This window comes from Motacilla alba, chromosome 1 (genome assembly GCF_015832195.1).
Source record: "Motacilla alba alba isolate MOTALB_02 chromosome 1, Motacilla_alba_V1.0_pri, whole genome shotgun sequence".
Classification (NCBI taxonomy): domain Eukaryota; kingdom Metazoa; phylum Chordata; class Aves; order Passeriformes; family Motacillidae; genus Motacilla; species Motacilla alba.
In genome coordinates this window covers 65,526,278-65,548,127 of record NC_052016.1, presented here as the reverse complement: position 1 = coordinate 65,548,127, position 21,850 = coordinate 65,526,278, and the positions used below count along the sequence as shown (strand labels likewise).

The 21,850-nt window shown below is 37.2% G+C and overlaps 1 protein-coding gene across 3 annotated transcripts in view; it reads left to right on the top strand.

Annotated features, from left to right (window-relative positions):
- NAA16 (N-alpha-acetyltransferase 16, NatA auxiliary subunit) overlaps nt 1-21,850 on the top strand; it is a 64,514-nt gene that overhangs the window by 5,815 nt on the left and 36,849 nt on the right. For all 3 annotated transcript variants that reach the window (XR_005255701.1, XR_005255702.1, XM_038127044.1), the window contains exons 2-7: nt 7,717-7,801; nt 10,047-10,151; nt 10,730-10,887; nt 11,959-12,093; nt 18,034-18,187; nt 19,699-19,818. Coding sequence is in view for 1 of the 3 variants with exons in the window: in XM_038127044.1 (XP_037982972.1) it covers nt 7,717-7,801; nt 10,047-10,151; nt 10,730-10,887; nt 11,959-12,093; nt 18,034-18,187; nt 19,699-19,818 (757 nt within the window). In the remaining 2 variants the exon portion in view is untranslated. The remainder of the gene's footprint in view (nt 1-7,716; nt 7,802-10,046; nt 10,152-10,729; nt 10,888-11,958; nt 12,094-18,033; nt 18,188-19,698; nt 19,819-21,850) is intronic.

Genomic DNA, 21,850 nt, shown 5'->3' with positions numbered 1-21,850 from the left:
GTAAGACTTGGAAATCCTAATTTAGTGCAGACCTCGTACAGGCTGTGAGATGGATTGCCCCAAGATTTGAGATTTTTAGAGGTATTTGAAGTTTTGTTAAAACAGTTTCCCCTATACACTGAAAACTGGTGAATCCTGGGAAAAGAAACAGGCTGTAATGCTACTGCCCAAGTACACTGCAAGTCTATGTTTGCAGTGCAGTGTGCTTTGCTCTTTCCCCTGGTTCTTGTCCCAAGCCTCCTCGGAAAGAGGAGTATGAAATTTCCTTCTAGAGAGAGAAAGACCTTAACAGAAGATTCAGAAGTTAAGTAGGTACTTTTCTATCTTCAAGCTATTGTTATTCATTTTGATTTTGGTAGAAACGGTGGCTGCAAAGTAGCAGGCTCCAAGCAAGAGGTTGTTAATTAAAAGGTAGTTTTACTGTGGAACCCTTTGCTGCATGATGTATTAGCCATATAAAAGGGTTTGGACACTTTGAAGGGTGTGTGGTGGGGACCCTGTTTACTCTTTTTGTGAATGGAGAATAAACCCTTTTGCTTGGAGTGTTGGTGAGGCACAAATAACTGGAAGCTGAGAACATTCTGGTGAGAACTGCAGTAGAGTTTGTCTTACTCAAAAACCTCTCTCTCTGCATCCAGCCCTTGTATCCTACCTCTAGTGGCCTGTACCAGGTGTGTGTGATCTCAGCTCTGATGTGCTGTGATTCATGTGATTTTGGAATGTCGAGATTAAATTGGTGCTTGAACTTGTAATTGTCTTGAACTTGCTTGAAGATGCCAAAATAAAACTGTAACTTTTAAAGCCCAATGTTTATTTTATTCTGTTTTGTATCAGATCTCACAAAACAGTGCTGGTGTTCGTGGTTTCATTTACTTAACTGCTCTCAGATGCAGTTCCAGTAGGTTGTGGAGCTATCTTCTTAGTCTGAGTTCTTGCTAAGCAAATTGCAATTCATCCCAGGAGATGGGGCAGATCGGTCTCTTCAGTACTTCTGCACAAAGTGCAGATTGAAAATTACTGGAAAATGTCTATCTGGGCTACAACTTGTCTCATTTCTAGTGTTGCTGTTACGGTTTTTACTTTGTGGGGCCACACACATGTTCATAAACTGGAGAGAGCTCTATTAAGTCAAGCAATGTAAAAGTTACAAATGCAAAGTACTTGTCAGCAAGAGCTCTATCTACTATGTTTTCTTATTTCTGCCCATTTAAAGCAAAGGATATTCTAGGAATATCCTCAATTCTAGGAATTCAGATTTTGAGTGTGTGTGCACAGCATGAAATTAGACTAGGTCTTAATTTAAGGCAAGCATATTGAAATAGCTTCCCCTTTTAAAAGAGGTGTAGTTTATAGGGCTGTTAAAGAGGTCTGTGACAATAAATGGTGAAAAAACATTCTCTTATCGTACATGTTCTTTCCTGTAATAAATAGAATATGAATTTTATTCTGTCAATAATAAAGACTGTAAACCAGCAAGTGATTACAACTATTACCACCAGCTGCATTATGTACCAAGTTTTGCATCTTCTGACGATTTGAACTTGATTAATTATGAAAATCTGGTTGAGGAGCAAAAATGCTGTTGTATACAGAGTATCATGGTAGTGAAAGCTTAGATATTACTGTGACATTAATACATTGATCAAAATGTTACCACCATGTAATGCTGGCTGCTTGTTCTGTTGTATACCACTGTCTGTGTTCTGACTCAGCACTGTTCTGCATCTCTAAGTCCCCAGGTCTGGGGAAGAATGATGCCTGTCCATTTTGATAATCAAAGCAAGCAAGGATGTATCTACGTTGTCTTCCTCTTTTTATTTCAGATGATGAGCTTAACTGCTCTTACCAGCAGAGTAATGGCAGACATGGGGTGGCCATGCATATATAAAATCCTGGTAGGTTGTGGAGAATGGGTAGGAAAACATGGTGATACCCTGGAATGGTTGCCCTGGGACTAGAAGTTTAAGATCCTTGAGACAGGGCTTTCTTGGCCTCCATGACCTGAGGCCCCTTCCAGCTGATACTTTTTTCATTCTCTAAAACATTGGTGAACTGAAGTCAGTGTGGAGAGAGGGATACTGTTTGAAAAATCTCATGGAGAGGTTTCTAGTCTGTCTCTGAACTTCAGTGGTCTCATGATACTTTCTTTTTGTGTATCAGCATTGGAAATATCCATATAGTTTGTAATATGAGGAGCATTTCCAACACAGATGCTGAATGCCTTCAAACAAGATGGACAGACCTTGCTATCAAACTGGTGAATAATTTAATAATTACTTATTAGCTTAGAAGCAGTAACTACTGAGTGTTGCTAAATCTAAGGTACTTAGACAACTAATTTTGTCAGCTGCTGTAGGAAATAGATTGTCTGTTTTATGCTGATGGCATTGTTTTATGGATGTGCAGTAAAACAGGGCTTTTTAAAAGGTCCTAGTGTTAAATGCCAGTTAAGAATATTGACAGTGTGCTGATGTTCTTGTATTGATTGTTGTGGTGGCTGGTTTTGGTCAGAAATGTGTATCAGTAGTTTGATCAGCTCCAAAGTGCTTGCCACATGGCTCCTAGGAAAAGGTGCTGATCAGAATCTGTGTCCTTGATAACTCTAAGGGTTTTTTACTACTGAACTTGATCACCATTGTGACTGGGAGATATTTCCAGCATAACTGACTTCCAACAGCCTTTCCATAAGGCTTGGTGGAAGCCTTGCCCTTTTTCCCTAGGCTTTGATGTTTCACATTTAGTCCTTGGTTTCCTTCTTTAAGCAGCGCTTCCATCAGTGTTACAGAGCATTGAGAAGAGTAATTTTTTAATGAATCCTAGGTATTGCCAAAATCTTCCTTGAGTTCACCAAAATCTTGGCAACAGGAGCCAAGACACTGCCTGGCAAGGAGAATGTTGAAACTGTTGAGTGCTCAGAGGTCTGCAGGCTGGAATATATGGAAGTACAGTAGCAGGGAAGACTAAAACAAATGATGTCTTAAAGAAGTCTTATTGAGGAGTAGCCAAGGGAGCTGTGGATGTTTAGCCTGGAGGAAAGGAGGCTCAAGGGAGACCTTACCACTTGCTAAACTGCCTGGAAGGAGGTGGTAGTGAGGTGGGAGTCAGTATTTTCTCCCAGGTAACAAGTGTCAGGATAAGAAGAAATGGCCTCAAGTTGTATCGGGGGAGGTTTAGATTGGATATGAGGAAAAATTTCCACTCTGAAAGGGTGGTTAAGCACTGGAACGTGCTGCCCAGGGAAGTGGTTGAGTCACCAACCCTGGGAGTATTTACAAAGGCACGTAAATATGGCACTCAGGAACGTGGCTCAGTGAGAACATGACAGCTGGACTTGGCAATTATAGAGGTCTTATCCAGCCTAATGTTTCTCTCATTTGTTCTTCCAATAAAACTTAAAGCTGTATTTATGCAGCTATGTTCAAATTGTTTAATTTGAAGGGTTTATTTTTCTTTTTGGTGGTTCTGATGTTCCATCATGTTTCTGGCAAGGCAGCCTATTGATGTGCAGACCTGTCTCAACAGAATGTGTGCTGTACAAGTAGGATCAGAGAATAATGTTAAAATGCTGGTTATGGTTTGGATTTTGTGTTTGATAAGTTCTTATCAAGAGACAGCAGAATCAATTTTTAAATTGCAGTGTTGTTGTTAAAGAAATTGCACACAGAATTACAGAGCAGCTTGGGTTGGAAGGGACCTTTCAAGGCCATGTAGTCCAACCCCCTGCCATTAGAAGTGACATCTTCAACTAGATCTCGTGGCTCAGAACCCCTTGAATGTTTCCAGGAAGATGTCATCTGTCACCTCTGTGGGCAGCCTATTCCAGTGTTTCACCACTATAATCATAAAAAATGTTTTCCTTATGTCTAGTCTGCGTTGATCTTTTAGCCTAGAAACATCACCCCTTAGCTTATCACAATAGGCCCTGCTAAAATGTTGTCCCCATGTTTCTTACAAGCCCCCTTTACACAAGTTCACCATCAGACAGGTCAGTGTACAATTTGGCTTGAATGTCAGTGCAGCTTTGTTACAGTCACAGACCATCTTAAACATCTTTAAATTATTAAAACATTTAAGCTGATCAGGGAAGCCTGTTTGCTGTGTTTAACACTATTTGGTTTGATGCGATAGCTGTCCTCAGTCTTTGAATGTGATACTGCTCTTTTTCTAGTCTTCACATAAAAATGCTCTGTGAAATAATGCATCACTTGAATACCTTCAGAGACACTGGGGCCATGGAGTGAGGAAGGGAATTGGTTGCTGCAGCTGCAGTCTCTCTTCAAGTCACCAGTTGAGACTATTTTTTTTTTAAGACGACTTCTTGGGAGTGTTAATGGCTGAGCTAATGGGATGTTCTTCAGCCATAAAATTGCCTGTTATAAACTGTGTATGTGAAAAATGTAACTGTTCTCTCAGTGCAGGGCCTTTTTCAAAGCAGCAGTTGCCATGTCTAGGGAGATGTTGTTTGTAAAATCATCCCTGCACTAACCTGATGTTGTAAATAGTTAAACATAAGTAAAATATAAATGACACATATGATTGAGTAGTGATATGTGGAGTCCTTCTGTTTTACAATTAATGCTAGTGATTCAAATCTTGATTCTATCTATATTTAGTAGTGGAAGGGATTTTAGGTCTTTAAAAAAGATGACATAATAATAAAAAAATAGAATTTATGAATGGCATTTTGCTAAGTAGATGCCGCGAAGAACTGTAATACAGGAATCAAATATTTTCTTGTTTTTCATTGTTGTATCCTTGTTCGTAGGATTTTTTACCTTTACAATTACAATTACTTCTCAGATGCAGTGCCAATTTGACATCTGTGTACAGGCACTTGATGCTTACCTGAAAGTATGCAAAATGGTATCTAGGTTGGTATGGCAGTCTACAAGCAGATTATATTGTTGAGTTAGTGTTGAAAAGGGGAATAAATGAGATTTTTGCCAGATGAGGTAGGATCCTTCTAGGAACATCTTGTAGCGGAAGTTCTGAATAACATTTTGGTCTTGCCACAGTTTCCCTTTGAGGTTTCAAGTGTGTAAACATTCATTATTTGATATGACCTTTATTGGGAAATGATTGCCATAAAGGGGTGATGGGGAGCATCACATTAAGCACTACAGATAATAGAGTTAAAAAAAACCCAACAACTCAGCAAATTAACTTGAGCTCTTAGTGAACCAAGGACTTAATGCAGTGGGACAGATTCTAGTAAATGCATTTCAGCTACATTTGTCCTGATAAGTAAAAAAAGTTGAGAACACGTATGGAGACATGAGGCTTCCCAACTATGAATTGTCCATCTGTGCTACAACTACCTGAAAGGAGGCTGTGGTAACATGGGCATTGGTCTTTTCTCCTAGAAGCTTCAGGATAAGAGCAAATGGCCTCAAGTTGCACCAGGGGAGGTTTAAATTTGATATGAGGAAAAATTTCTTCACTTGAAAACTTTGTCCAGCATTAGAAGAGGCTGCCAAGCAAAGAGGTTAGGTCACCAACCCTAGAGATATTTAAAAGATGTGTAGATGTGGCACTTGGGGACATGGTTTAGTGGTGGACTTGGCAGTGCTGGATTAAAGTTTGGACTTGGGCCTCCAAGATCTTCTCTTCTCTCAACCTAAACTAAGCATGTTGTCTTGTCAGCAAGCCAAAAAACTGAATATTGAACTTATATTTCCTCTCAGTGTAGAGTGCATTCATTTCTCTCTCCCATTCATCTGTTGGGCTTCAGAAAATGTGATCTTGTCTGTCTTCCAAAAATCACATTTGTCTCTAAAAGTCTTCAATTCAGTTCTTGTTCTAGGCCTGAGGCTGAACTCTATAGGAAAAAAATGTCAGAACAAGGATAATGGATCTGATTTTCTCCAGTAGTTAATCTATTTTGAGTGCACACTTGTCTCAAATAGCTTCTGGTTAAGCACTGCTGTATATTTGGGGTTTCACTCAATGTTGCAAGAGTTGTAGAACCGTGAAGGAATGTTCACTATTGCTAATTTTTAGGCATACTCGAATAAGTTTAGAAAGCATACATAGCACATTGTTGGTGTTTTCCTAGGATTCCTTAAAAATGATACAAAGCACTGTAAGTTAGCGAAGAAAGTAGATGAATAGGAGAATTTCACCTTACCGTAGAGGGGACTCCAAGTTTTGCCACAACCTAGGTTATTTCTGGTAAAATATGTTGAAACTAGTACTCAATTAAAAAAAAAAAAAAAAAAAGCCAAACAAACACTCAGAGCTTTTCTGTTGTTGTTGTTTAAATGTGAATTCCCATAGTGTAACTGCTTCTCTAGCCATGCTGCCAGAAGTCAGTCAGGCAGATCAGCCTGATCTAATATCAAGGTTAGCCCTCTTTTGTTTTGAGGGTTGATTTTGGTAACCTCAAAGGGTTCCTGCTGACCTAAATTATTCTATGATTTAATCTGCACTTAGGCATGGTTAGCCGCAAGTGTCTTGAATTGCAGGCAACAAGAACCTAAAAACTGTCTTCAGTTAAGCCCTTTCTCACAGACTGAGGGAGGACCCTTGTTTTGCTACCTTAGCCAATTACCCCAAAATGAGTATGCCTATGTTTCTGTATTGCTTTTGCCTTCTGTATTACTTTTTTTTAAGTAATGGGATAATCTGTTCTGTTTGCAAAGGAGTTACTATCTCTATATTAATTTAACACATATTTTGCCTTTGTCCTGGAAGATTGATGGAGTGGGAATGATCTGTGAGAGACTGCTAAAGCACTCAAGCGCATAACTGAAATGACATATCTTCTCCTGAGAATAGCTATCTAAATTACAGCAGGACAATAGTCCTTATTAACTGAAAATGGTGCCAAGTTAAGCCTGGTTTAGTGGTTTTCCTACAGTTAAAAAGCATAAATGACCTGAAATCACTTTCATGCTTACTGACACAAGCATGCCTTTAACTGGTTTAAACAGATTTGTTTTAGTGATCCACTGTAGTGATCAGTAGTTGGTTTAAATTACTAAAACCTTAGTGATTTAGGTAGTGCCTTCCAAAAGAAGAAAAGGGACCTACGTTCACATTTTGTTTCTTCTATATGTTCCCACAGCTGAACCATACAGTTTGCCAGTTTGCCTTGTAATTAGGTAAATTGTATTATAAGGATATCTATAAGTAGCCTTTTACTGTACTATTACAGGTAGAAATTAAATGTTTAATTTTTTTTTAATACCCAGGTAAATGTTCCCACCCTGATATCTCTGTATCAATTTCTGAGGTTATAATAAAAGTATCCTACTTCATGGTTTCTCTCTTTTTTCTAAAAGTCTGTATTGGCAACTAGGAAAGTTTTCTGTCTTGAGATGTCTTGTTCTAGGAAGTCACTAGGCCAGGGAAATGGGATATTGGAAGGAGTGTCTAGACTCTGATATTAATTCACCTCAAAAATTCTGTTGAGTCAAGATTCCTAACTCTGATTTTAATTTTAAGAATTTCTGAATTGAAGTACCTATTGCTACTTCCCTTTCCTATTTCTGTTGAAAAGGAATTACTTTTTTAATAAAAAGTAGACCATGAGGTAGAGTATTTGTTGCATGTTCTGAATGCTGAGAAGAAGCAATTTTTAAGGTATATTTGCCTAGAGTTTGTTAGTGGTCTAATCACCATACTTTGCTGGACAAGTGACTACATTTGTAATAGTATGTTAAGGTACTGTGGTTTTAAATGCATTTCAATGATTGTATTTCACATCTTTTACAGAAATGTTACGAACAAAAACAGTACAAAAATGGACTCAAGTTCTGCAAGATGATCCTTTCTAACCCAAAATTTGCTGAACATGGAGGTAACTGCAGACTCAAAATTATTTTTTTGTCTCTTGTCAAGAGCTTAAGTGTTTTATTAGTCTATATCATACTATTGAGAAAGAAAAGAGCCTGTTGTGGAATGTGATTCTGTTGTTATGGCTGAATAATTACTGTGGATTTTCAGTCTTTGTGCATTCAGGTCAGGTTTCCACTCTACCTCTAACACTCCTGTGCACTGGGATGTTGAAGATGAAAATACATGGTGGAAGCAACACTTCAGTGAAGCTTCCAACTTGCCTTTCTAGGTTTCTGGGTCAGAATTCTAGTGTGGGTTTTTCTTACATTCCTATTTAAAGCAAGCCCAGCCTTTTTATGAATATTATATGAACATGTTCTGCCAATAAATTAAAAATCTGGAGGGTTTTTTGTCAAGTTCATAGTCTTAAATTTTCTGTACTGCATACCAAGTTGCTACTTAAAGAGAGTAGAATTAAGTGTAATACTGTTGCTGTTAATACTTGAAGCTGAAGACAGAATCTGGTGCTCCTGCTCTGATAAATATTGTAGGAAACAGGGCAGCAGAATATTGCTTCTATTTACATCTGTTAAATTCTATTTACATCTTCAATAGGATTCTCTAGTCTTACTGTATTACAGGTTTCTGTTACATTATTCACTTTTCTTCTGATAGAGTGGATTTTTCTGGGGTTTTTTTACAGTTGAAGCAACCTAACACTGAATGTGCATGTACTGTGTTAGTAAAATTATTTTCCTACTTGATGTTGTCAAATCTTGTCAAAATGTTTGACTAATCCTTTTCATGCTTCCATACATGTCTGCTGTTTCTTTGTTGTCTTCATTACTTCCTTAGAGATAAGTAGGTTTTTTGTTGCTTCAAAGCTAGAGTGGTTTGTTAAGCTCTGACCTAATGCATTTGTCTTTACTAGCACTTCTGTTTTTGTAGCTTCTCATTATACAGATCTGTATTTTCTGCTCTTGCTGCCTCTTAAACTTTTCCAGGACAGCTAGCTGCCTTGGCAGTCCACGTACTATGTGGCTTTGAGCCACTAATGGCTTTGAAGCTTGGGAGTAAAGCCTGGAATGGACAGCTGAGGCAGAGCTAAGCCAGTGAAATGATCTGATGGAAAGCTGCACTTGTCACCCTTAGCCTCAGAGAAAAGGAGTATCAAAAGTTTAGTGAGAAGGTGGCAAAACAGGTGGATTGATGTGGCTGGGCAGTTACCTCCCTGGTGTGGGAAGGCAGGATTAGCTTGCTCCCTTTCCCACAGTGCAGATATTCTTCTTAAAATGTCTTAATATTATTTGAAAAGTATCATTCTGGCTTTCTCTGTTCTTACAGTGTGGATGTAGGAAAACTGAAAAACAACAAAAAAAAAGCCCTTGACTAATTTTGGGTTGTCGTTCACTGATAGGTGTACTGTACAGAAAAAGTGTTAAGTGGGTCTATCAATAAAACTTCAAACTGCCATTACAGCTGACCTTGAGATCGTGGTCTGTTGCTTTTATTACTGGGGAAGAGGTTGTAGTTGGAGGAAAAACAGAGCATTATGATGAAAAAGGTGACTGATCTTCTGGCAGAAAGCCAAACAAGCGGTCTCTGATTTAACAAAACCACTGAAATATCAATCTGCAACAGCTTTCAGGCATAGTGCATGCATTACATGCAACTTGCTTGTCTACTGTGTGCCCTGAAGAACGGGGGAAGAGGGAGAACAGTAGTCATACCAACATACCGTTTGAAATCCTGTGCCTCTCAGAATGTTGATTAAAATGTTATTGCATTGAGGTCTCTTACACTCCTAGTGTGGTAGCAGTAAATATGCTTCCTTTAACTAATACTTTGTAAGAAGTCTGTAACAGGGGAATGGACTGTGACAGAGGTTTGTTTCTTGTGGTGGACACAGCCTTTTTTCCCGTTGGTCTTTGCCTCGAGAACTTTAATACTCATTGAGGAACTCTCTAAATTTGCTGTAGCTTATTGTTAACTCCCTCAAAGCCAGCTAAGTGTATTTTTTAATTAATAAAAGTTTGTGTTGTCTGTTTTCATCACATCTGCATGATGCTCTACAAGTGATCTTTTTAAGATGAGTTTCAAGAAAGGAAATGATCCATGTAATAGTCTTCAGCTGTGCAAGGCTGCTATCCTGATCTAAATTTATTTTTTAATGGGAGACTTTACTGTGTAACAACTTCAAAGGATATCTGTGCTGTGAAGCTGGCATATGGGAAGTCAGAAACATAAGTATCTGATACTTCTTACAGAGACACTTGCGATGAAAGGACTGACCTTGAACTGCTTAGGGAAGAAGGAGGAAGCGTATGAATTTGTTCGTAAAGGACTTCGTAATGATGTGAAGAGTCACGTCTGTATCCTTTGTAGTACAAAACCTGATCGTATTGCTATGGCACACTATTGATGGAAATCTGAGATGCTGAGATTGTGACAAAGATTTCTGATGCACAAAATGCTAAGTTTCCCTTTTGTCAGTGAATCCAGTGGAGTTCTATGTTTTTTCCTTACTGTAAAAGCTCGAGTCTAATTGAGGTTACAGATAGGCAAGTGAGGAAAAGTAGAAATCGTACATGAATTCCATTGTTAGAATGAAACACTCCTATGAGTAAGAATTCCTACTGTAATTGTGGCAGCATGATTTAAAAATTTAATCTGTGACTAACTCTTACAGTCTGGTGGAGTTTGGATAATTTAATTTGTGTAACAGTGCTCAGGGGGTTCTGAATGTGACTTAAGCAGTTACATGTCATTAAAAAAATTTGGAAGCATTTAATATTTTACAATATGTTAGTAGAGTCTGGCTGCAATAATCCATCTTCATTTGTGAAGGTACTGATCTTCAAGGAAGATGTCAAGTTGTTTGGCCTGTAACACAAGTGCACTGCAGTTACTTTGTGAAAATTGTAAATGTATCTTCCTTAACCTGCATTAGGTTGGCATGTCTATGGTCTTCTGCAGCGTTCGGATAAGAAATATGATGAAGCCATCAAGTGTTACCGGAATGCACTCAAACTGGATAAAGATAACCTACAGATTTTGAGAGATCTCTCTCTGTTGCAAATTCAGATGAGGGATTTAGAAGGATATAGAGTAAGTATTCTCTTTGAATGCCCACTCGTTGCTGCTCGCCTTCTCTTGTTCTATTCCTCTGTGAAGCCTTTTATTGGTAGTATTTCTATTGCTACTCTATCCATTTCAAAAATATTTTAAGCTATTGTTTAGGGAAGCAGGAAAAGATATTGCAGTAGAGCTCTATATGAGGTTGAGAGCAGAACTAGAAATATTTGTTCTGTGCAGTTGGATTCACTAGTCACTTTGTAAAAATAGTTCTTAACTCATTTTTTACTAAAATAGTAAGAAAAAGGTACAATACTTTAATTAGTAAGTACTTACCAAGCAATTGTGAACCCTTCAAACTGTGTTTTGGGTGCAAATGCTGAAGGTGTTTTTTTTGGTAAGAAATACACTATCACATTTGTTGTTAGTATGTGGGTAACTTGCCCCATGATGACTGATTCTGAAATCCCAGTGACGATTATTATTATAAATAAAACCTTAAAATTTGTCCAAAGCCAGTGAGTAGTTTCAAAATGGCTGAACTGATTAGTCTGTTTCATATGAAGTAGAGGACTGGACTGTGGGCTTGGCATTAGTTGGTCTCCTTACTAAGGATATTAATTCCCTTGAATTTGCTAATGCAAAGAGAAAAGAGGATCACTGACCCGAGGATATGATTTGACTCGGGAAGAAGTTCTTAGAAGTGTTGCAGTAGTTTGTGAGGACTTTGTGCCTGTGGGAGTAAATGCCACTCTTTCAGTGGCAGTGAGTTCCTGCTTTTTGGTGGAAAAGGCTTTCTGAGATTTCAAAGCTCTATCTTTGGAAATAATTTGGGCCCTTAGGAGGTGCTCTTGAAAATGACACCTTCTGTGTCTCCTCAAATAGATTTTATGCTTTGTTCCATGACTTGTGTATTTAGAATATAACCTCCAAATTTGAGACAGAAATGTGCTGCTTTTCGCCATGCTGTTAGAATTTCAAAGGTTGCCTAGGGCTTTTAAAAGTTCATTGAAAATGTTAGCTGTCTTGGTGTTAAATCATGGTACATGTGTAGTAACCGTGGTTAAAAATTCTTCTTTTAAAATTGCTTTTCTTTTACTGAAGGAGACAAGATACCAGCTGCTTCAACTGCGCCCCACACAACGTGCTTCCTGGATTGGATATGCCATTGCATACCACTTACTAAAAGATTATGACATGGCCTTAAAATTACTTGAAGAGTTTAGGAAAACCCAGCAGGTAAGATTTCCTGGTCTGGAAAGAGAACACTTTCTGTGTAAGGGATAGAATCTGAGGAATTCATTCTTTGGAAATAGAAATCAGTTATGGATTAGGAATAAATTTGTTATTTGTGGAGCTTTCTGCTTTGAGAAATAAACTGTTAGAGTTTAATTTATAAGAGTAGTCTCATGCGAAGTAACTTAATGTTTGTGAGACTTGTAGCTAGAGAAAACCTGTGATGATCCTGCCCCTTTACAGTAGGTGAAACTACAGAAAATATTTTAATATTTTGGCTGTGCTTATTTGCCCTTTCTCCTGCCATAGTCTGATGCCATTACATCTCTACAAAGAATGAAATATCGTCAATGGTTTGTATGCATCTGTATCTAGCACGCTTAAAACCAATGCTTGGTTTCAGAGTAATGTGAATGTGTAGCTGAAGATTCTTTGATCAGATATGGTGTTGGTGAGACCTGAGTAAATCAAATGGTACTGAAATCACTGAGTATAACCTTTTTTTTTTGAGAGAGGCTGTTCCCTTGTTCTGTTAGTGGTAATACAGAGCTATACAGTCTAAATTAGCAGAACAGAGTGGATGTGTTGATTATTCTGCAATGTGGAAAGAAAGAGAAACATGCTTATAGATCCATTCAGCTGGGGAGGCATCTGGGAAGTACTGTGTAAAAGTACTAAGATATTACCTGACCTCTAAACTGTTTTTAAAACAAAAATCTCATATCCTTTCTGAGCTGTTATATATGGGATTAAGGGTAAGAAAGGAAATAAATGGCTAGGAGAGACCAGTGTTTGTCTTGATCACATATAATGGTAAAAAAAAGGATGTTGCAAGCTGGGTATATATAGCTTGGTATTTGAAAAGAGCTGTAACTTCAGCATTTAGTAAAAATGGAAAAGAATAAGTTTTGATCAAAATTGGGTCATCTTCTGTGAGTGTTTGACAACCTGAAAGTCATCATTCTCAAATGAGTCAGCAGCGCCCAGTCTGAGTTTGGTGTCAAAATGACAGTTAGAAAGAATATACAGTAGATGGAAAACCAGAAAATGTCGCATGAGAAACTGAGGCTCTTTGAGGATTAAGAGAGCTTAGTAGTGGTATTGACCCCTTGGAAGTGATGCTGTTAGTGCTGTTGTCTTTTCTAAAAGGTTGTGTGTAAATATGGTTGTTTGAGGGCTGTCATGATACACTGTGCAGTCTAGTGACTAAGCCAGATTTAAATACTGTAGATGAGTGGATTGTATTGGTTGAGTCTGCTGTGTAAGTTACCACCATCTCAAATCTCACCCTAAAACAAAGACGGTCCTAAGATGAGTGCAAGCACTGATGCCATTTTCTGATAAAGCTGGAGCTATTTGGGAAATTTGCGTAAATAGGAAGATGGCTTGTACTTGTACGATGAGCTGGTTTAACTGCTGATTAGCATCCTGTCAGTCAGAGGCAAGAGATGGAAAAGCTGCTTAAGCATTGAAAGACAGAAATATCCTATGAATGTTGGACAGCATAATTTTATAGGAAATTAGTCCCAGCAAGCCTGTCCTCTTTTCTTGAGATTGTTTGAGACAGTTAAGTGGTATAGTGTCTTTTCTTCTCCAAAACACTATAAATAGGTATGAACACATTAGTTCCATTTCTCTTGAAAATAGTTTTGTGCTTTGTTATGCCAGCTCCCTGATGAGTGCAAGCCCAGGTGGAACCCCAAACACTGGAAGAGAGAATCCATGTTTTGGGTCCAGAACAGTCAGGAGAGCCCAGGCGAACTCACAGCTCAGTTTTGCCATGCATTGGCTCCTCCACAATATTCCCCAAACGTACTGCTTTTGAGGTGTCTGGATTTTTCAGTCCTGCAGTTGAAATAATTAAGTTCAGAACATTGCATGGATCTTTGAGGAGATACACATCTTGCTTGCTTTCTTTCCCAAATCTCCCCTCTTGGCCTGTAGTTCGTATGCACTCAACTTGATAGATCAGCTTCTGTGATGGACTTTACAGACTACTGCATGTGACTGCAATAGAAGAGTGGTAGTTTAAAAGAAGGATTAAATGACTGAAGAGTATCCAAATGACTCGTGAGCAGCACTCTTTGAGAAATGGATGTTTTTGAGGCGTTTTATGGCAATCTGTATTAGGCCTGGTGCTGTCTACCATTCATGTTAATGAATAGACAGAGAAATGTAACACATTGCATTCAACATTGCTGTCATAATAATTGAGAAATAATGGTAATGTAGGATGATGATATTTATTTACTTGAATTACTCAGGCAGCTCTGTTCTTTCAGATATGAATGCAAACAGCCAAAATCAAGTAGTAAAACTAAGAAAAAAATCAAGGGACTGTCATTTTAGTGATTGTAGGTGAATATCTGAAGATGCAGTATTACAAAATAATCTAGCTACAAGTTGTTGCCAAAACCAGCAATTGGAGTTTTTCCTGTGTGCTCACACCACTTCCTTGTGCTGCACCGGCTGGCCTGTGGAGGGTTGGTTCAGGAAACCTAAGTGCCAGAAAAATAATCACTCTTGGGAAGGATTGATTGGCTGAACTGAATAAACTGTGAGGTGAGAGGGGAGAGAGGAAGGGGAATAATAGAGGGAAGTGAGCTGCCTTTGTTGATCCAGGCTGCAGTTAGTGTGACTTAGTTTACTGTAAAACTGTCCTTCAGGGCAAGTTTATGGGTGAAAAGTGAAGTACACTCTTAGATCAGACAAGCAGGGATTTTTATCCATAAAGTACTCATTACTGAGAGATCAAGACTTACTGATGAGCCTGTTGTCAAAAAGTTAGAAAATGAAAAGAACAATATGGCAAAATAAGATGACTACAGAGAAAGCTGTCTGAAGGACAGAGAGTCTCTTTGCTTACTGTAAATAGAAAAAAGCCTAGGTGATTTTTGTAAAAACTTAGGCTGGGTTTGGGAAGAGTAATAGCTAAGAAGCTTGCTTAGCAGGGAAAATAAAGGAAGGAATAGTGTCAGGAAGCTGATCATCAAATTAAAATTGCTTTTTATCCTTGACACTTTTATTCTAGTCACTAAGTTATCAGTGGAAATGGTGAATTTTCTCTTAGTGTATTAAGATAAATGTTGCCTGTCATCTGAAAGCTGTAAATTGGCCAGATGCACGATATTTCAGTCAAAAACAGGTTATGAGGTTAAAGGTAGACGTCACTGCAGGAAATGTAACAGCTTGTGCTGTCCCAGGTTAAGTCAAAATTATGTAAGAGTCAGTTCAGAATTAAAATTTTGGGAACCACAGTGTAAAACAACTATGCCATTTGTTTTACTGTTGTATATGTCCCATTTTTCCTGTCTTCTTTTCCAGAACAATTTTTTATTCTTAATTTTTTATTTTATTCCTAATTTTCACATCAGGCCCACAAATACAGATATGGACAGAAAACCTCTGGAGTTTTGGGGGTCTGCTCTTAGGTATGTTTTGGCTGCATCTTGTCACATTCTTTCAGTGACAGTTGTTAGGGGACCTATGGTTGAAAAGCTGATCCTTCTTTGGTCCTGAAGGAGAGGAAAAAAATATTTTTATTTATTTTATTTATTCTGAAACAGCAGAATTGAGTTCAGGAGAAAACTGGACATCTCCTGTGGCAGAATCGTAACTCTTATAGGGGGAGGGAGGAGTAAAGATGTATTGAGCAGCAATAATAATGGTGTGGACATTGTCTTTATAGAGTATCTTATTCTTTATAAAACAATCTGATAATTCAGATTAACTGCTGGGGTTGTTAACTGCTTGTCTTCTGATGAATTACAGATTTAAATCTTCATTAAATTGATTAAATATCAAAGTATCTTTGAAAACTGACTTTTATTAAAATTACTTTAAAAAATCTTTCTGGTGGATTTACTCTGTGTAAGAATAATTGTTTTGTTGGGTTTTCTGATTTTTTGTTGTGGGGTTTTTTTTCTTGTTTTGGGTTTTTTTTTTTTTGTTTGGGGTTTTTTTGGGTTTTTTTTTAGTTTTGGGGTTTTTTTTGTTATCCTGCTGAGCCAAAAAACAGCCATGAGGAGGTCAACTAATATCTGTTAGTGTATTGTGTATATATTTTTTATGGGTTTTTGGGTAATCTTGTTTCAAAGGCCTAAAACCAATTCATGATGTGCCGAAAAAGCTGTGCTGCTTGTGGAATTTGGAATTTAGATATGTGTATTGTGTTGGAGGAGGAAGGGATATTTTTAGGAGGAGGTGAGGCAGAAAGAAATGAATTGGTGCTCTGCAGTTTGGTTCTGTGGTATTGCAGTAAGGATAAACAGGAAGACATGCTTAGTGCTTAACCCTGTTCCATGAGTCCGTTCTGTGAAGCAGTTAAAAATGCTTTCCTGGTAACAGTGTTTTATTAGTGATTTCTAGTGGGTGATATAGACTAAAAATTGAGCAAAGGTGGAAATGGAAGTGGAGCTGTAGATAAGAGAGCTACATTGAGAAGTGTATAGAATTTAATGCTACCTGCTGACTAGTTTGTGTATGGTATAGTCTTGTTGCATTAGTCATCATTTGCTATACTGTATTAGCTGGTAAAAAATGTACTTGAATGATATTGTTTTCACAGTTCATTGTCTGATACATACCTCTTTACAGTATTTTATTTAGTTATGCTATCTTTCAGACCACTTTTATATAAATTCAAATATTTCTCAAAATGCCAGCGATACTGTAAAAGTTGGTTCTCAAAATCTGAAGAGCATGTAATTACAAATGCTAAATCCTATAGAATCAGTTTGTGCTTCAGGAAGAGCTGAAAGTAGTGGTTTAGGACAGTATTCTTAATAATAAAGTTCCTTTCAGCCAGTGTAGTGTTTTGGTTGTTTGTGTTGTTTTTTTCTTATTAAATAATTTGTGTCTTTAAAGACCAAGGGGAAAGCTTTTTTAGGGAACAGAAAATCATAGTAAACTGTTTAGTGACCGATGTGACTTTGAAGTGTTGGTTGCTTGGGAAGAAACAAAGTATGTAGTGTCACAGGAAAAAATATCATTAACATTTGTGAAACTCAACTGCTTCTCATCTATGTTAAAAATCACTTTAGATTATAAGTCTCTCTCACAATTTCTCTTGGGACAGTACATTTCATATAATTTTATTGATCTGCTGGGCATTTTTTGAAGATTGCATTTGCTCTCTAACATTCTTGCAATTGGAGTAGTGTTTTGTATATTAGTGAAGAGCATTTAGTATGGAAAGAATTACTATGACTCTGGCAAGACTTTTTCATTTACCAAATCCGCTTTAGGGGGTTATATCTAAGAAAGAAGTAATTTTCACTGTCACCCTGCTTCCTTGGCTGTTGTGGCACTGCAAGGTGGATGAGCCACTAGTTGTACTGTGGCCTGTAGAAAGTCCTAGGTTTGCAACTGCAGGCAGACCTAAAAATAATTACCTGTTGCTTAAAAAACTCTACATGCTCGTGTGCTGTATTTTCTGGGGAATTGAAGTTTAGTGCAGATAACACTTGGTTAGAGAGAAATAGTGTAAATTTTCTATCTGAAAAATTCCAGTTGTCAAGCTATGGATGGGTCATTCCTCTTGGAAATAGTTTGATCCAGAACTCTGGTGTACTGAAAATGATGCTGTTAGACCCCAGCCATCTGCTGTAGAACTTATGTCGAAATTGTTGTGTAGCACATTAGTGCTTCAGAACAAAAAATGTATGAAGATCTTTGCTTTCTCTCATACACTTCAGTTTTTAATTAGCTGCCACAGTGATAGAAAAAAGAGAAATAAAGGATTTCTTCTAAAGTGTTAACTACAATGGATATCCTTAAATGAATCTGATTTGATTGTGAGTAATGGAAGTTTTACATTTTGAGTGTTTAGGTGGAGTACATAAACAGACCTGATTATGTTCCATAGTTTAAATCTTGTATTCTGTAATACAGCCTACATTTGAGGTACAGGTAACTGATATATTGTTTTCTTCCTCCCCCCAGGTTCCTCCTAATAAAATAGATTATGAATATAGTGAACTGATTTTATATCAGAATCAAGTGATGAGAGAGGCAGATCTTTTTCAGGAGTCTTTAGAACATATAGAGACATATGAAAAGCAAATATGTGATAAATTAATAGTAGAAGAAATCAAAGGTAAGTCATTATTACTCTTCCCTTACCCAGTTTTGTTAGAAATTTTTGCTAATAGCTTTCAGATACGATAAAGCAGTGAAAGGAAGAAAACACTGCATGTTATGTCTTTAATTTATTTGTAACAATTACTATAGGAAAACTGGTACTAACAGATTTACAATTTTGTGCACAAGTAAATAACTTCCTACAAAAGTTGGTAGTGGATGCAGGTAGTCTCTCTGGGTTTGACACAGGAATAGAGGAAATCTTAGAGATTATGTTGGTACACTAGAGTAGCTTTCCGTAAATCAGAACTATTATAATCCAGTTTTAATCTTCTGAAAAATAATTTTGTAAAGAATACTGTTCAAAGTACAAACACAAATTTTTCGTTTTTCTGACTGAAATTTTTTTTGTTTTTTTGTTTCTTTTTTTATGACTGAAGTATCAAGTTCTTGTTTCCTTTTCAAGCTTCCTAATGCACTTACTTATTGAAGTGAATACTGAAATCGACCTTTTTGGTTAAAAATAACTCAGTTGTTTTGTGGATTTGAAGTGCTAATATGAGTTCTGAATATGTGTGAATAATAGCATGTGTTCTTCAGCTACTCCTTGCTTGCACAGTTGTGGTGGGCTGACCCTGACCAGTGGGGTAAGCCCTACACAGCTGCCCACTCACTTCACCCAGCCTCACTTGTCAAATCAGGAGAGAATAGGAAGAGCAAATGGAAGAGAACTTGTGCATTGAGATGAAGATAGTTTGAGTGATGGAAAAGGGAAGGAAGTCTCTGTACACTTTCCACAGACTGATGCTCAGCTAGTCTCCAGGCAATGGCTGCCTGCCCCAACACTCCTCCTTAATTTTTTTTTTTGCTTAGTATGAAACTAAATATCACAAAATATCTCTTTGGCCAGTTTGGATCAGCTGACCAGGTTGTGTCCACTCCTGCTTTATTGTCCACCCTGGTCTACTTGATGGGTGGCAGAGTGGGGGTAAAAAGACAAAGCCTTGATGGTCTACAGTGGTGGAAATGTTGGTGTATTTATCAACATTGAGCCACAAATCCCAAAGCACAGCTCAGCATCAGGTGCTGTGAGGAAAATTAATTCCCTTCAAGCTAGACCTAGTAAAGTGATTTACTTAGCAGCAAACCAGTGTGATTTTACCAGTTAGAAACTGATTAGTTGATGTGAAAAATGTGTTTAAGTAAACACCTTGATAAAAACTGATCTATTTGTGTGATAAAGTCCTGGAAGGGGGAGTTGCTTTTATTTGACATTCCCAATAGCTATTTTAAATACTCAGATAGAGACATTCAGGTAGGCTTTGTTTTCACAGGTGATGAATGTTCTGAGCTCTATATGTGGTAGCTTCAAGTAGCATTCATAACACACAGCATATGCCTTTGGAAAATAAGGCCTCTTTTTAAGAATCTGCATGCTTAAGAACAATTTTATACATCTAGTATTGTAAACTTTACTCACACATGTTTTGTGATGTAATTCATAGTTCTGTACTGTGTTGTTTCTAGGAGAGATGTTACTCAAGTTAGGAAGACTGAAAGAAGCTGGTGAAGTATACAAAGAGTTAATTGAGCGTAATGCAGAAAACTGGTATTATTATGAAGGCTTGGAAAAGGCCCTACAACCCAGTAAGTTAAGCTACACAGTGAAAATATGTATGATATAAGATGCACTGTTTGATATGGATATGGTACTGCTTTAGATTAGAAAGTTCTACTTGGCAGAAAATTATGTACCTTCTGATCTTGAATATTATGTAGTATGTTCTTTGATTTTTAAAATGATCACTGCAAAACTTGTATGCATGAAAATACCAATACCATGTATTTATCTTCTTGGACTTAAGGGTGGCATTTATTAAGATGCTTATATGAAGAACACTCCCTTGCCACATGTGAACGTGGAAACCAAATGGCTAATAATTCCTGTCTAGTAGTTGATTATCAGACTGCTATCATATGCCACAATTTTGTGTAATTAGGATTTTGAAAGGTGTTTACATGATACCCCTTTCTAGGGGCATGTGGGAAATATTCAAATACCTATTTAGGATGGCCTTTTAAGATAGACCATCTAAAACAATGCCTTTCTTTTCCTATTTTTTTAAGTTGGCACTTCAGAAGGTAAAGGTGATAAATGTGTTAAAACCTTTGTTACTTCAATGCCAGCTCACGTTCCTGCTATTGTGCTTTTACAGAAAAAAATAGCTCATTTTTCAAAACTACAATATTGCAATTTATGCTGTATTAAGTGTTTTGCAGTGATAACTTTCCAGAGTGTTTGCATTTATACAGGAATGGTTTCTTTGCATTTATTTTATCACTAATTAGTGAAAGTTTATTGGAATTATTCTGATGACATCATAAATCATAAGCTCACAATTATATTATTTGTAGATGTTATAGCTGCATTGCATTTCTCAACCGACTTTCTTCTAGAAAGTTTTACCATTAGGTCTGATGAGGTCTGAGAATACAGCTAGTGATTGGGTAATGAAAATTATTTAATTTGTTGCATATATTCAGAGTGTAGTGTTGCCCTTTGAGTGGTTTTCCTGGTGTATCCATAGAATTGAATCACATGGTTATTGTCTGAGAAATTAAGCTACCCAGGAACTCAGTTATTCTCTCTGATACAACAAATATGTTGATTGAAGCATGTAGATTTTAAAAAAGAACCAGTCCCATAGTATTTGACTATTAAAATCCTATGTAGACTAAAACTGTACTAATTCTATAAAACTAATAATGCTACTTTATTTTTTAGGTGGTCTTAGGACTATTTCCTCCCCCATGGTAAGTTCTGGAGCTCCAACTTGTGACTTCAATTAGGGCTTTTATATGCTTTAGTTCCAGTCCAAACAATATTTTAGCATTACTTTTATAACTCTACATCTGTTGGAGACACTGGGTAATAGATTCCCCCCCCTTCCCCAACATCTGAGCTCAGTGACAAGATAAACTTTTTCTTCTGAAAGGAAAACATATATATTTAATACGTGTTATTGTAGCCTTGATCTGTACATTCAGTTTTAAATTGTTTGATGAATTTAATATTTTAATATTTAAGCAAAATCGATTTTATTTACATAAAAAATGGCATTTTAAAGGAAAAGATTAGTGTTATTTAAGTTCTAACCACATTGGAGCTCCAAAGCATATTATGGGGGAAAGGGGAGGAGTGGGCAGAAAATCTTCAAGTAGCTTTATTTTTGTTAAATATTAAGGTATAACGAGTTCTGGTGCTCACTACTTACTGGCAGTATTGTGCCCTGGTTTTGCTGTCACCAGAGGACCTATAATAGAGGCGTACTTGTTTAGTGTGCTATCTGTATAAACCTATGGTTTAGAAATGCAGCATGTTTCTCTGAATGCTTTAAGTGTGTCTGAAATGAATGCATAGTAAAAAAAGGGGTTAATTTGAGCTATGAATGTTATACATTGTGTGAATGGGTCTGAACCACCATGTAACTGAAAGAAACCAAACTCCAGCTCTGTGTGATTGAATGTGCAAGGTAATGGTCCTGTTTACAGTTTATCCTTAGAGTGATTAATGCTGGTAGTTGTGTATTGTATGTACAGTGTGTTCTCAGTACAGTTTTTGTTTGTGATTAACTGGAAGAAGTAACATGAAATGTTTAAATTGTTCCAAATCCACATA